The sequence below is a fragment of the Symsagittifera roscoffensis genome, chromosome 4, assembly GCF_963678635.1.
Source record: "Symsagittifera roscoffensis chromosome 4, txSymRosc1.1, whole genome shotgun sequence".
Taxonomy (NCBI): domain Eukaryota; kingdom Metazoa; phylum Xenacoelomorpha; order Acoela; family Convolutidae; genus Symsagittifera; species Symsagittifera roscoffensis.
In genome coordinates, this window is record NC_087065.1 from 60387054 (window position 1) to 60403204 (window position 16151).

Below are 16151 nucleotides of genomic sequence, written 5' to 3' on the forward strand. Positions count from 1 at the left end.
TTCTGTTTGTTGAATCAAGCTTATAGACAGTCGTGATTTGGTTGGCAAGTACATCTAAGGTTAATTAAATTTTTATTTTTTTTTCGTGTTTTTCATTAACACCTAAGAAAAAATTGAAACGCGTTGGAGCAGTTTTGGGGGCAATGCTTTTGTAGTAACCCAGGGCAAAATCTACGAAATAAGCATCAACGATAGAGTTACTGTTTTACGTCAAATTTGAGGTTTTTAGTCGCATTCTGCAAAATTTGTTTTCCGGAACTTTGTTTTCTCTGATCTAGAATAAACTATGTGATTCTCAATATTCTAAAGCATGCCTAAAGTTCAAGTTGTAGGGCTGGGAGAGTAAATGTTTTAAAACAAGACAAAAAACTCGTTATTAAAACAGAATAAAAAAACGGTGTTTATCATATGAAATTGTTTACCGCTAAAAACTTAATTTACTTGGTTAAAGTACTTTTAAAGTTTGGTAACATAGGAGTATTTAGACAACCGAGTAATCAGACTTGTCAGTAAGCAGACAAACACTATATTAACAAATCAGAAAATCGAGATGAGAAAGCAAACTAATGAATTAATTAATGATCAATTATTAGTTTCTTTCTCAATTTGATTCTGAGTTGGTACTTTAGTATTTGTCTGCTTACTGACGAGTATGAAGATGCGGTTGTCTAAATACAGACTGAACTCCGAAAGTTTTTTACCGCTCAAGCTCCTCAATGAGGCGGGGTTTTTAAATAGTTTTAGTTGATATTGCACTCAGCTAGAAAACTCCCAACGACAGGAATGACTGATGGAAAATTAATATAAGCAAAAAGCGGCTAAAATGAGGGAAAAAATAGCATTTTTTTTACCGTAAAGTGAACAACTGTGAGAAAAACAATAAAACTTGTTTTTTTTTTTTTGAAAAAAAAAAACGCTGTTTAATTGATTTTTTCTGCAAAAACCCTGGTAAGTTATTGTTACGACTATTGAAAACGCCATTTTGGGAATCAAATTTCAAAAAATGTCTGCAAAAAAATGAATTTGAATTTTTGAATGTTGTTCATTTAGTACAACATGGATAGTCATTTTGCTGTGTGTAAGATCCGGACTTTTTTGCTGCGTCAAGGGTTTCTGAAATTTCATCTAAAAAGCTTTGGTAAATGAATCAGACCTATGCGCAAACACCCATTTTTCTATAATTACAACTTACCTTGCAAACTTAGTTTTTCGCGGAAAGCCTAAACTAAATAATAATAATACCTAATTAATAGTGCCTAATAATTTGTTTAATATCTTACGTGTGTTTGATAAAAGTCTACCTTTTCGTTCATATAGGGATTTTTTCGTTTAGGGATCAAATCAAGTGATTCCGTATTGATTTGTTAGCTGTCCTCTCAGGTGCCTTGCGTATGTTTTCTGCTCTAACTTATTTGGTGCTAAACTTAAATCAGATAAATCAATTTGTCTTCTTCTTAATGAAATGCGAGCTCAAACTCCCATTTTGCGTTGATTTAATGTGAAGTGCTTTCACTGAGACTGCTTCAGAGGTCCAGCACCAACCACGCATATCAGGTAAACGTTAATCGAAAACTGAAATGATAGCTTGCATTACGTGATAGTGGTTCGGATAAAGTGTGTTTTATAAGGATAAGCAGAAAGCACAGTGTGCTGGTAACTAGTTGGGGATTGTAGATCCCATTTTTGTGTCAATTTTTTTTGGTCTATCAAAATATTTTGTTTTTGGGTTGATTATTCAGACGTCTTTACAGTGAAATATTAAACAGACTGTGGGTAACTAAGTTGGGGCGGATATAATCAGGTGTAATTCCTCAAGACGATCCTAAATCAAATTTCGTATCAGGCAAAATACAAATCATGTCAGTATGCTAAAAAGACGTTGTCTGCTGTGACCCATTCATATGTCGACCGAAATTATACTTGCTCTAATTTTGGTAAAAGTCTCAAAAATCAATATGACACTTTTTGAAGAAAAAAAAAACAGGTTGAGTCAACAGTTTCAATTCATTCGTCTTCAATGGTCATATGGTCAAAATTTGGTAGAGTAACCGCCCCCTTTAATCTATCTAGTGCAGTAAATCTTTAACTGAGGTCGGCAGTTTCAGTTGTGGAGTCAAGTGATTCAGATTCTTCGAGTGAGTCAGTCAAGTATTTTTAAATCTTTAACCGATTTCCGAATCCTAGAAAAATAGTATTGCTAATCGCGCATTTTTTTGTTACTTTGCGGCTTTTTTCCACGTCTAGTAGTCGTATGCTCCGAAGAAGGGGTTCGCATCTTGAATGGCCTCGACATTGTGGAACACCTCCTCGACGTTCGCTTGATGATCAAAGGAGCTCTGTCCGATATCGAAGGCAGCAGCCATCGAGTCAATAAGTACTGGTAGGTAGTCGTTCTTGGCCGACGCAAAGAATTCAGACTGTCGGATGAATCGGGTTCCGTACATGAAACCGATGATGGTGATGTCATCCTCCTCAATGAAGCTGATCTTAGATGTGGATCCAGGTACCAGGCCATCGTGACTGTACCTCTTCAAAATGGCGCCTGTGGGCTTCTCTGCCTGCTCGCCATTCTTATTTATTTCTGTAAAAATTATCAATTTGTGTAAAACAGCTGAAAATTTTTGACCCTCATAAAAAAATTTTCATAAAAATACAAGCTGAAATAATGATTTCAAAACCAAATTTTTCGAGGGAAATTTTTTAAGCGGCCAAAAAAATGAGGCAAGAAAAAAACAAGGAAAACAGTTGTGGACTCACTGTCGTATCTGGCTACGAGCACTCTGAGATCCTTCTGAGGTGTGTTTTTGAGGAGAATCTCTTCGGCTATCACTCCCGAACTGGAGTCGTGAGAGACTGTGGCCTTAGACCCCTCGCACCCAGTCTCGCCCGCGGCAATGTCTCCCTTCAGCACTATTGCTTCACCCTGTTACAGAAAAATAATTGTTACTCTCAGTTCAGTGCTATGAAAAATAATTATGAGCCGTTTTTACTTGGTTCACTCAAAATTGCAAATCTTCAAGCCACCAGTGCTCAGCAATTCTATGTAAATGCTGAAAAAGTCTTTGATTATAAATTTTTTCAAAACGTCATTTTCATCCGAAAAAAAAAATCATTTTTCATATAAAAAAAGTGCGTTTCTCCACTTCCTAAAGAACAAAAACAACTCGCATTATGAAGTGAACTCATGATACATCAAAGTAATTACTTCAAGCTCGATCGAAAATAATTTATGACTTGAGGGAACAGACAAAAGAATCAACAATTTCCACTGCCTATTAGCTAAAACTATTATCATGAAAAAACTGAACGATTTATATGTAATTTTTCATTATGACTAAACTAAAAATTGAAAAGCCTATTGATGGTAGGAATTCGATTTCATAGGCCCGTACGAGAGCTCATTGCCTTAATGAGTAATTATATTCAAACATATTCATCTATAATTAAAGAAAAACCTAGTTGAAAAAAGGGTAGCCGGTTATTGTGCAAATAGCACAGAATGTTCCAACCATAGTCAATTTGTTTTTCAAATTGGTGTCATTTTTCTGTGTAAAACGCTAAAAAGATCTGTACGAAAAAACAGAATTTAGGCATACTCGACTGTCATAGTCAAATTGGCGAATTGGAAAACAGCTTTTGTAGAAGAAGACTGAAAAGTTTTAATAAAATTGAATAGAACAGAATAGAATAGAATAGAATTATAAAAAATTTCATAAATTTTTTCTAAATTTTTCGTAGTTTTTTTGAAATTTTGAAATTTTGATTCTCAATATGGCACTAGGAAACTCTATAAATTAACTTTGCTCGAGTACAAATAAGTTTTCACGGCTTGAATAAGCTTCTGTAAGGCTGTACGCTGACTTTATTTTCTCAAAAATAGACCAAAAATCAAAAGTTGTAAACCGGTTTTTCTCGACACTGATCTTTCATTGTTGCTCTTCTTTTGTTCTTTGATTTTCTTTGATTGTTCCGACAAAATTTTAACATGTTTAATGACTTGTCTCTGGAAGCCAGGAACATACAGACACAAAACTGTGCTCCTATCCAGTGCACAGTTTGGCCTCATAATGCCCGAAAACAAAGCTCCTGCACATTTTTCAAATGTTTGGAGAAAAAAAAGGAAGAAAAAAAAAACACAGGCGAATACAAAGATCCTCCGCATTTTTCAAACGGTCGGAACAATTATTTAAATAGTTAATCACCAATCCGTCATATATTTGAAAACAAATTGCTCAGTTCAATCAAACTTTGAGTACAGTTTCACAAAGTCCTTCTTGTAACAAGGCAAAATTCAACTAACCTTACAACACGTTTTGTTGTATTATAAATTAAAATTTGATTTGGTTGTACTTTATCAAAACATATTTGAATAAAATATCTGATCTTTGCTATCACACTGCAATTCCAACCAACTTTTTTTGATTTTTTTTCTGATAAAAAACCATAATTTCAAGTTCAACGAAGAGATGAGAAGCAATTTTTCTTTTCGATCTAAAAATTGGCATTTAATTCAAAAACTGCCATTGCTATTGTGGGTATTTGACGTTGATTTTTTTCAGATCAACCATGATGATTGACACCGCTCTGCGAGTGACTAACAAAAATTATTATTCCGGCCACTTGCTGGTAAATATGGCTTTTTGACTGTTTTTTACTCGGCATAAACACCACGTGTTGTTTGGCCACTAATGGAGTAAAGTAGTATCGAATAGATGGCCTCGTGGAAAAATCTGCCACCGGTACCCCAATCCCCCCCCCCCCCCCCCCCTCCGTGTTTGGCAAAATGCTTTTTTTAGGATCAAAACAGAAGTATGATTGATTACAAATTAATGACTAAACTGAAATCCAATTAAATCAGCTGACATCGTGGCTCGTAATTTCTTAGTTTCTGTTCTGCGAAATTTTTAGATGTTGAGTTGCAAAAATTAGTAGGCCGTGAGTTCAGTGAGCTGGTTTGATTTCCTTCAGAGCTACAAAACTATGATATACGTACCTCGAAAGTGTCTTCGCAGATGAAGTAGATATCCAGACTAACGTCATTTGCGACCGTCCATTGCAGCGAGAACAGAGTGTCATTTTCAGCTGGTTGCTGGACCATGTCGAAGTAGTGGGATCCCTGCTGGATATCGCGTTGGTTAATCGTGCCCTCCACTGGGAAGTAGCCCGGGCAATCTACAGAGTACTGGTCGCCAATGTAGACCACAGCTACATCCACAGATTGGCTCCCTGAGAGGGTTCCAGAGGATGTGACGTTGGCTCCGTCGAACTGGAAGCGACAATTCTTCAATGGAGACGCGGTCTGGTAATCCCAGAACGAGAATCGGAAGTCATCCACCACTCCCGTCTCGGCCGTGTTAACGGTCACGTTATCAGCTGGAAACAAAAGATATCTAGCCGCATTCCATCATTTCATTATAATATCATGTTTATTATTGTATTATCTTTTATCTTACATCATCTAGCAAGTTAATTTAATTGAACAATATATGTAGTCTCGTACACTTAAATAGATATTACGTTTCATCATGAAAGTTGGTCCATTTCTTAAAAATCGAAACAAAAAAGCTGCTAAGGCTTCATTCATAACAGAAAATTGCAGGAATATTAGAACTATATTTGGATTTTTTAAACGTTAATGAAGCATTTAAAGTATTGCTGAGTTTGAAGAAGCCAGCATAATACAAGCATAAGACTGATTGAGTTATGAAGAAATATCCGGAAAAGAAGAGACAAATATTTTGGATGCTAACCCTCATCACACATGTTGCACAGACACTCCTTCTGTGCTACCGGGACATCTCTGTTCACGATAACATCCCTGCGCAACACTGGAAGCGACTCCATACCGTCATTGGCCAACACAAGTTCAGTTTTGAACACCAAACATTTGAACTCCACTGTCTTTTTGATGATCTCCTTCGACTTGCAGCAGTTGCACTCCTCGTCAGGGTTCCGATCGGCGTGGAATAGGTCCATGATTGAGGTACTCCTGCCGCACTCTCCCTCACACCAGGCGATCGGAACAAGGTCGCTGCTTTCGCACAGGAACATCTCGGACTCGCCGTCATCGTTGGCTGAAAAAACCCATCAAACCTTGAGAATAATTATTTAAATGCATCTATACACACTTTTAATCCAACAATGGTGGATTCCGCAAAAAAAACAAGCAATAGTGATCTGAGATCAATTGTGTTTTGTGTTGGCAGTAAAGAAATTATCAAATATGAACGATTGAAGGATTTAACTAATTATTTGAATGATTGAGTAAGAGCTTTTAAAAAACAGTCGTCCTAATCAAATGAGACTCGTTCAGACTACGAGTTTGTTCAGATCAAGAGATTCGTTTAGATTCGTTCAGATCAAGCGTTTGTTACTTCTACTCGGAAAATTTGGTCTAGCTGCAAAAAGAGTATCGATATTTCACACGTATCGCGACGTATGAAATGGAAGGATGCCTTTGGTTTTTTAGTCCTTTTTGAGCGTATAGAGATAAACCTCTTCCTCTCACCTATAGTATTGAAAGGCAGCTAAGACACCTTCAAAAACTTTATGGCTTTCCGACCAACAATTGATGCCGCTAATAGACCTTGACCATAATGGGAGCTGGGATATAAATGAACTGAGGACGAAACAGAATTGAGGACGGGAAGATGGGTGGGATTTGGGGGTTAATTTAATTGTGTCTTTATGTACAATGACTCACTGTCTTCGAATGTAGTAGTGAGGTTGCGAACATCGTGGTGTAAATCGCAGCACACTTCAATCAGCGCACACCTGGTTCCACACTTCTCTTGTTGTATCATCACTGTGCCTGTCTCGTCCTTATACATCTGTTAAAAAACATAGAGTCGTCATTAAATCAATCATACTGATGCCAAAATAAATTAAAAACTTAAGCCATAAATTATACCAAAGAGTCACACATGTAATTCAATACATTTTAACTATATTGACAGGGACGGATCTAAAATTTTCTCGATGGAGGAGGTTATATTTCCCAGAAGTTTTCGAACCAATTTTAGGTCGACCAAAATGATCATCTGAAGTCCCCTAAAAACTTTAAAGACCCTGTTTTTTTTCAAATTTTTCTGCGCCACATTGAACTAATTGAAAAAAAAAAACCAAAAATGGCATTTTTGGCTGTTTATGGGAGGCATTTTTGTTTTTTTTTTGGACGGTTTTCACAAAAAAAATCTTGCTTTTTGGTGCGCGCTCCCAAAATCTGCAGAAATCAAATACTTTTTTGGCTGAAAATTTTTTGGATGAAAACTCATAATTGAATTGAGGTGTAACACCTACTGTGGATTTCGAGTGGATGACACTATTCTGACGCCTGTAACATTGTAAATACGAGAACACCTTATTCCAAAAAATTGTTCTTTCTTGGATTTTTTGGAAAATCGATTTTTTGAAAATCTGCGTCAAATAATTGGAAAGCTTGAGTTTTCTGTTTTTTTTGGAGCTTGATTTTCATGAAGAAGTAAATAATCGATAATCAAACGACTTTTACAACTAATCGATCGAAATCGATCAGACGCGCTGAGCTAATTAATGCACAGCCTTATGGTCGAAACATTATCATGAAAATTTTCAATTTTCCTCTCTTTTTTTCAGATTCCAGGTTTATGGAGTTGAGGTGGCGGTTTTATTTGAGACTTCCTACCTCCTGGCACTCCTCGAGGGTGACGTCAGTCTCGGAGGATATGTAGTCGATTGTTCCGTACTCATCTGCACAAATAGCCTCCATACAGTCGCTGTCCTTCGCCTTGCTCATCTCCGCATCAGGAACGGTGAAGTTCATAATGGTCTCACCCACTCCCTAAAAATCACAATCACTATTGCAACCAATTCTTCATACACTTGCCAAAAATCTTTTTGTTGCATTTTTTTGCTTTGTTTTTCATCTCTATGAAGCTAGCGTTATCATGCTTCGAATATTTGCGGCAACTTTTAAGAACAAGATATCGAGTAATAAGCTGAAAAGTTGATGAAACACTTATGATATGAAAAGCATGCTTGGAAATTAGAACCTCGGTTATTGAATTTTGAGCAATTTTTTTTAGAAACAACGAATTCTAAGGTGTAAAAAACAAGCCAATTCATAAACGAACCAAAAATGAGCAGCGTATAAACTAGCCGGATATTTGGTTCATTTGTGCAGATAATTGTTTGATTCTTCTCAACTGATACAATTATTAAAAAATTACAATATAACTGCTCAATAGTTTCAGTTATTTGATATGATAGCTGGTTCATACTTCGCCTGGTTTAAATACCAACTAATGACTTATAATCCGTGAACGAGGTTAGCTAGACTGGTGATAGATGACTTACATATTCTACTCCGTTGTAGCTGCATCTGCATCCATAAGTCACGTTCATCTTTCCCGCATCACACTTGCTGAAAAAAAAACATCAATGAAAATTAAAGAGGAGTAATTGGTTACTATGTAGATAGCACAGAGTGTTCCGACGACTATTATCACTGCAAAAAATAAACATACCCTGCAAAAGCATAGCAGTGCAAAATCCTGATCAAGAAAAACAACAACTTTTTTTAAAATATTTTCCTTATTTCTTGACTTAAATCCACAGAGCATTTTATAATTGAATGGCTAAAACAAGAGAATTTTAGCAGTCCTTTATAAATCAAGCAAGCATTGAGTGTGATCGATAATAAAGGTCATTTTTAGGGGGCTGTCTACTGATTTAGAAGGAATTGAGTCTAGAGTTGATTTGGCTGTGGTCGAAGGGAATTGTTGGGTAGTGAAATTTTTGTTGATTAATTAAAAGGAGTACCGCTGACTATTTTTCCAGAAAATGTTTAAAATTTTTTTCTCGATTTGCGATTTGCGGGATTAATGTAAATTTTTATCAAAGTTTGAGGGTTGGGTGCTTCGAAAACCGGATGTCGAGCTTAACTTTCTAATATTTCTGGTACATGGTGCATAAGGGTCACTGATCCATTTGTTAAGTCTTACAATAGGTCTTTCTTCGATGGGTTTCTTGATCTCAATACAAGGTATTAAAGGTGATGATATTTATCGAATACGCGCCTGCTGGATTGGGTAATTTGCACTCCCAGGGAATTTTGCAGATCGAGACCAAGTAAGCGTCTGGTCCTATTCTCAAAGATTAAATTTTTTGCTGATTGAAAATGCCAACCGAGAGACGATATATATTATTATCAGAGTAACGAGTAGCTTGATAGTTTTCTTATTCTATTCTGCATAGCCAGTATCAATTAGCATTTCTGAAGTTGATAGTACTTTTAATGGCTCCAGTCCTTAGTAAGGTATCCCCGGTCTTCTTATTAAGTAAAAAACTGGGTTGCCTGTGTCTACAGAGGCTGTAAAAAATGTTTGGCCCACTAATCTTGAAAAAAATGACTCTAGATTTTCGCGTTCTGATTGAGATGTATTGCACAGATTGATTTTTCCAATAATTTACTTTTTTTTAAAATAAAATTTCGACTTGATTATAAAGATTCAAATTTGAATTTATGCGATGTTACTTGAGCGTAATTCTGTTGACATTTTCCTACTCGCTTTTCTTAGCGAGAAGAATAATCCGGATTTAATCCTCTGGTCGGTTTCTTGAAAAGTTACTTTTGATCCAATTTTTGACCGGTCTTTGTTTTTTCATTCAGTTTGATGGTTTTCCAAATTTCAGCCTGGGCTTTCGATTTTTTTTCTGTCAGGTTTATAGAAACTTTAGAAGAAAACAAGGACAACTGAATGGTGTGCAAAAAGCGCAGAATGGTCCAACTACAATTATTTAAGCAAAAAACTCAATTTACAGAAAAAAAATTCAAAAACGAGTAAAAAATGTCGATTTTTTTTCCCCAAAAATTCGAAGATTTTTTTTTTTATAGTTTACTGCCAATTTTTGATTAAACATTGACTAATTTAGGTGAAAGAACTGAGGAACCAAAATGAAAACACTTCATAATTTCAGCTGAATTGAATTGAGATATCAACAAAATCGTCAAAATTCATCAAACTTCGTCTAATTTAATCTGAATACTGAAAATGTTTACACCCACTTTTCTCGAAATTGCGTGATGTGTTTTTGATTTTCCTTAATCCAAATCACGACCCAAATAGCTTGGTTTTCTTACCACACTTGAACTCACCTCAATGTGCATGAAATTTGGTTTCACGGAGCCAAAATCAACAGTCTTGATAACTGATGACGAAAAGACAACTGGGAAACAAAAGTCCATTTCGATCATAGCTTTAAGGTGAGTCTTTTCTAAACTTTAGGAGAGACTTGCCCAGCTTAAGCCACTTTAAACGGACTAGAGCGACCATGGAGTATTCATTTCAGAAATTGGATATTGTGTGTACAGTTTTTCAAGGTGAATTTTTGTAATTTTACGAACAAGTGACAAGGTATTCCCAGTTCAGGAGTCAATGCACAGTCGTCCATATCGATCTCATCAGCTGCGAACAGTTGTATCACATTCCATGCCGCCTTTGATCCGGTGAATGCGGCCAGTTCCAGAGCTGACACTGATCGGTCCAGAAGCATCAGAGGCAAACTGCACGAGCACTCGTCCTTAGACACGCAGCTCTCGGTTACCATGTCGTAATATGTGCCCTCGGCACATACACACTTGTAGTCGGGCGTCAATCCTGTCGGCAGATGGTTCTCATGAGAATATAAACACCTACCCCCACCCAATATGGAACCAAATACTTTTTTCCTCCAAAGCATACATCGTTCGAGAGACTAATAAGCCATTTTAGGTTATTTTCAAAAAAAATTCATAAATTCATTTTAAAATAAAAAAATGTAGCTATGCTACAATATTCCTCGAAAAAAAATCTTTTTTTTTTATATGATGCTACGATGCTAGATTTTTGACAAAAAATACGTGTAAATAAAACTTGTTTTCAGTTTCAATGATATCGCAAATACAAAAAATGATAGCTCGTGCCTGTAGGTACGTAGTCTTCGGAAGCTCCGGCAGCGCACAATTCAGGGTTGGTGGCTCCGAAACAAGTGTACTGACACCAGTTTTGACCCTTGTCTTCCACGAGTTCCTTGCCGGCACCCGCGTCACCTACAATCCAATGCAAGTTGTAGTTTAGCTGCAGAATATTTTGTTGCTGCTGCAAAATGTAGCAGATACTCTGGAGAAAAATCTTCAAAAAAAAACGATACAACCCAAACTTAAAAAAACTGACCAGAAAATTAAGGAAAAAAAGACTTGAAAAACTGTAGAGTCTGCGTAGCAACAAGGCCTCGCTGTAAAACACAAGCTTTGATTGCGGGTTTTTCCGTAGCAAACATTATTGTGCAAATGGTAGAAGTACTTGCAAGCAATCTGATGTTGGCATGTTCGAAATTCACACATGAGCTTCAATTTACAAGGTCAACACTAATAAACTAAGTCATAAAGTCATAGCGTTTTTGCCTAAATAATTCATCTTTGGGTTAGGCTTCTGGCTGCTTAGCTAAAATTATAATAAAAAAGTAGTATTGCTCGTACACTCATCGGGGGTGCATGTTCCGGCACAGACATGTACTGTGACGTTGAGGGGGTCACACTCCATCATGCAGTTGTTGCTGATTGAGGGGGCGGCTAAGTCCCTCTCGTCGCAGTTGAGACTCCACGAGCCGAAGAAGAAGTCGCCACATGTCAGGTTTCTTTCAAGGTCAATGCACACTAAAAACATACTCGTGTTTCAAAAATAGATTCCCACCGAAAACAAGTAAATAAGTAAAGAATTTCCAAACAACTTTTTTTTCGAAACTGCTCAGTACTGCATTTATAAATAATGCTCGATTGTGATTGGCGAAAAAATAAGAAAAACCAAGTTACTATCACTATCTACATGCTTACATGTCGCCTACCCGTTTCAAAAAGGAGGACTTCAATTAATGGTCCCCTCATTAGTTGAATTCCATTGACGTAAAATAAATTTGCTCGGGAAATATGGTTCGATTCTCAAGTCCGTAAACTGGTTATAATTTAGTTCCATTTTTATAAAACGATAATATTGCGAGGAACAGATTAATTGTCGCTCGATTAAAAATGGATTATAATGTTACTTTTTCTCTAAACATTAAAAATCCTTTTAATCGAAATCCTGTAATCGAAATAGCCAGGGGGGATTTAGAGGGGGTGGGGGGAGGGATGACCGAAAAACGCTACTTTTCGGTCAAAATTTCCTTAAAAAACGCCTAAAAACGCCTTTTTTGGCCTGTTTTTTCAAAACTTTGCCTGCGGCGCAGAAAATAAAACCAAAACAGGGTCTTTTTAATGCTTTGAGAGAGCTCGGAAAATCAGTTTGGTCGATCCAAAAAAAAGGTCGACAAAATTTACAAGCCCTCGAGAAAGTCCTAGATCCTCGAGAAAATCCTAGATCCGCCCCTGTTTATAAATTAAACTTAAATTAAATTTGATTTTTTCTGTGTTTTCATGCAGAATAGCTAAATTATAATCCATTATATTTGAGTTTTTTGTGAGATAATATTTTGTTAGAAAGAAGGATTATAAGTGATTTCCGGAAAAAATATAATCAATTATAATTGATTATAAATTATTGAAATGTCACCAAAAGGTTATCATTATAATAGATTATAAATCATTTAAACATCTAAAATTGGTGCCTATAACTAATTATAATTTTGCTAAAAGTACGATTATAATTATAATATAATTGATTAATTTCTCTTTTTACTGAGTGCGCGCAGTTATCCAAATCGTTCTAACTGCATGATATCACTTTTCGCGAGGTGGAGGCTGAAGAAAGGGCATGCAGAAACAGGAAAACAGGGAAAAGATTAGAAGTTTAACTCTTGAGTTTGTTATATTGTTATAAGGACCAATACTTTGTTACCCTTGTGATTATCGAGGGTGTTGCAACCGGGTACAAGGACTTTTTTTCACAAAAACAACTTTGCTTACAAGATTTAGCATGTGAGAATGTTACGCGTGTTTCAACTTGCTTCATAAAAACTTCAATATAAATTAAATGTTCAGCACATCGGGCGTAAAGTTAACACCTGCTTAAGGCGACAAAAACATGTGGTTCAAATCCGACCGGCATATGTTTTGTTTCCTCAAACTATAAATTCTATACTTTTTCGGACTCGAGTCCTGTTTATTTGTCGGCTTAGTTCCCATAGCTCGATTTTTTTGAAAGTTCAACCTTCTTCGAAATGTCCGAATGCCATTTCTAAAGTCGAATTGGCGGAGGTAGTTATGTAATGCGGGTAGTTTTTTGGGTAATTTTTCGAGGAACTTTTGTTTCACTTTTTAAAATTTTTGTTTTTTGAAATTTACAGTATTTTTTTTGAAGCTGTTAACTCTGTCGATTAATATCCACAAAATTATTACGCCTGCAACTTTTACGTTTGCGATAAGCAAGCGTTATCAATTCGGAACATACATTTTTTTGTAAGCAACTTACCCAACAGAATCACTGAATTGCTTTCTCAAATCAGCACTTTCGTCAACCAACAGATAACTGCTGACCATGTCTGCATATCAGAAATCAGTTCTCTATGCAATTTGATTTTATTGTTACTACCTCTGGTTCAGAAAAAAGTACGTTTCGTGATTTTACCAACTCCGGTATGGAAAAAAGTTCCTTTTTTCTGTTTTTTTTTACTGGGCTCAAAGCTCTCAGCTCAGCTCATACTTGATTGGTTTAGTGGCATCATGTTACGCCATTAGAGGATCGAAACAAGTTTTTCATGCGTGCGAGTCTTTGGAGGAGTTATTGTATTGTTTTCAAAGAGTCTTTTGAGGTTTTTTCAATATATTTTGTGGTGCAACGGGTTTCTGCCCAAAAATGATCGGTTTTGTTACCAGTTATAAATTTTCTTTCGATGCAAACTTAACTATCAATTTTCCAACTCAAGACAATTTGAGACCCAGATATGACCCAGTTATTTTTGGTAGATCTAGTTTTTCTCGATTTTTCATATGCGTTTTGTGACTAAGCGGCTTTCTTCTTAATTTATGCCTTCTAGTTTATCATGGTATGTTGTGTGGTATTGCAGGTGGTAGGACTCTCTGCTTCGCTTCTAAGAATGAAACAAACTTTTCAAGTACCTAGTAGTTGTAGACATCAAGATCTGATTCAATTAGCGTATTGATTGTCTGCGACAAACTTACCGACAGATTATGTCAGCTAGGTTTAATGGAATATTTTATTAAACCAGAAATGTTTTTTTTTGGGAACTTTTCACCGAGAATTTATCAAAAATTTGCAAAAACTAACATATCAGATAGTATTTTGATTTTTATATAAATCATCGTAAGCAAATTTGAACAAAATTTTTTCGATGCAAAGGCAATTTCTTCGAGCAATTTTTAAACAACAATTTGATCAATTTATTGAAAAACTCCCAGACCAACTTTTCAGCAGTTGTTTATCAAATTATTGAACATTCAATTTTGAGTTATGCGGAAGTTTAATCAATAATCTATTTTAAATAAATCGCGCTCGCAGCCTAAAAGTGTTAAGCTTGAAACCGGTGAAATCAAACCAATCGGTAAAGATGTTTAAGTGCATAAACTCTAAAAAAAAGTGGTGATAACTTTTTCCTGGTAGTTTTGAAAAAAGAAAAAGTGCTATTTAAACACAAAAAAAAAACGAATTAGTTTTTTTGCTTCTCAACTTAGTTCATAGAAGTGTTCTTTAATGAGGCACCTCCTTGAGGGGTCTTATGACTGGTGAGTTTGATCTTTGTGAGTATGTGTAAGACTACTGTTGTTCCGACCATTGAAAACGGGAAGGAATTTTGTAACCGGTTGTTTTAGTTTTTTTGTCCTTTCGATTTTCACACAAAATTAGGTACCACAACAAATGATTCCTCCGGGTTGAGTGATATATCATAATAAAGCCCTTTCCGTCGTAACTCCGGTTGGGAACTTTGATTTTTTGTCTAATGTCGAGCGACGAAAGCCAGCGAGCAGGCTTATTTCTTTTTGTTTTCCGCGCAAATCAGATGCAGGTACTGCAAAAAATATCGCATTAGTTCGATTGATATAATTTATAAAAGCCCTTCCGGTCGTGATTCGAACGACATTAACAAAGTTAAAAAAATTTTGAGCTAACAAGGTGCGCGTGCAGGATTAAAATAGCTTATTTATGCTTAATTGAAGCCGTGAAAACGTAGTGCTACTTAATTGAAGTTAATTTTTGGTGTTTTTAGTGCCGTTTTGTAATCAAACACGTCAAAGATTCAAATTTTTTTTACAATTTTTTTTCGTTTTTCTTGTTATATTTCTACAAAAATTTTTTCGTTCAGGTCTTTTTATCATACCACGCAGAAAAACGATAAAAACTTTGTCTTTTTTAAGAATGTGATTGGAATATTCTGTGCTATTTGCACAGTAACCGGCTATCCTTGTTATTTTAAAAACTCAGCTAAAACCTTAAATCAAATTCAATCAAAAATTACTTGATAACGATGTGGCAGACGTGATGTGATGTGCAACTTCCAATTCATTATTCCAAACAGAGTTAATCTTTTTAGATCTTTTATAAATTTATGCCTCAATAAATGTTTCCTTAAATTTTTTTCCTTAAATTTTGTTCCTCAAATTTACCTAAGGAATTGTATGCTTTGATATTTAGATGAAAAATATCCTGTCAGAATTAAAAAACATGCGAGTTTTTGATAGGATTTAAATAGGTATTTGCATTATTGGTAGCTATCACAGTCTTTGTTAAGCTTATGAATGAGTTTGTTTAGTTTAGCCAAATAGAACATTGAAAAAGCCTTTCTTCGAAAACTACAAAGAGCAAATAATTGTTTCTGCAGCCTTCAATAAATTGATTTTTTTTTCAATAAATTTTTTTTTTCATTCTTTGAAGATTTTACAATACAATGTAGAACTAGAGAAATGTGCTAACAGTAGCTGTTAATTTACGATATAAGATATACATAAAATAATTTTAAAATTTTTTTCTTTAGTTAACCAAATTCTTTCTGCAATTTTAGTCGTACGATTTTTAGTTTTTGAGTGTTGTGTACATATGAACATGAAAATATTGATGGATTATCGCCTCGTTTTCTAATTTCGCCTAACTTCGCTGCGGTTTTTCAAAAATTAACTCTTTTGTTTTTTCTACACAAATTTTTCTTTCCGGTTCTTTTCCATTAAAATTTTGGAATTAGTCATC

General features: G+C 35.5%; 1 protein-coding gene across 1 annotated transcript in view; it reads right to left on the reverse strand.

Moving 5' to 3' along the window:
* Nucleotides 1-1985: 1985 nt before the first annotated feature.
* LOC134844967 (mucin-3B-like) overlaps nt 1986-16151 on the reverse strand; it is a 121807-nt gene continuing 107641 nt past the window's right edge. Inside the window, exons 62-71 of the mRNA XM_063861795.1 lie at nt 11498-11674; nt 10943-11068; nt 10385-10637; nt 8335-8401; nt 7664-7819; nt 6704-6830; nt 5751-6074; nt 4994-5373; nt 2758-2923; nt 1986-2581 (exon numbers count right to left, since the gene is read on the reverse strand). Coding sequence (XP_063717865.1) covers nt 2241-2581; nt 2758-2923; nt 4994-5373; nt 5751-6074; nt 6704-6830; nt 7664-7819; nt 8335-8401; nt 10385-10637; nt 10943-11068; nt 11498-11674 — 2117 coding nt within the window. The 3' untranslated portion in view covers nt 1986-2240. The remainder of the gene's footprint in view (nt 2582-2757; nt 2924-4993; nt 5374-5750; nt 6075-6703; nt 6831-7663; nt 7820-8334; nt 8402-10384; nt 10638-10942; nt 11069-11497; nt 11675-16151) is intronic.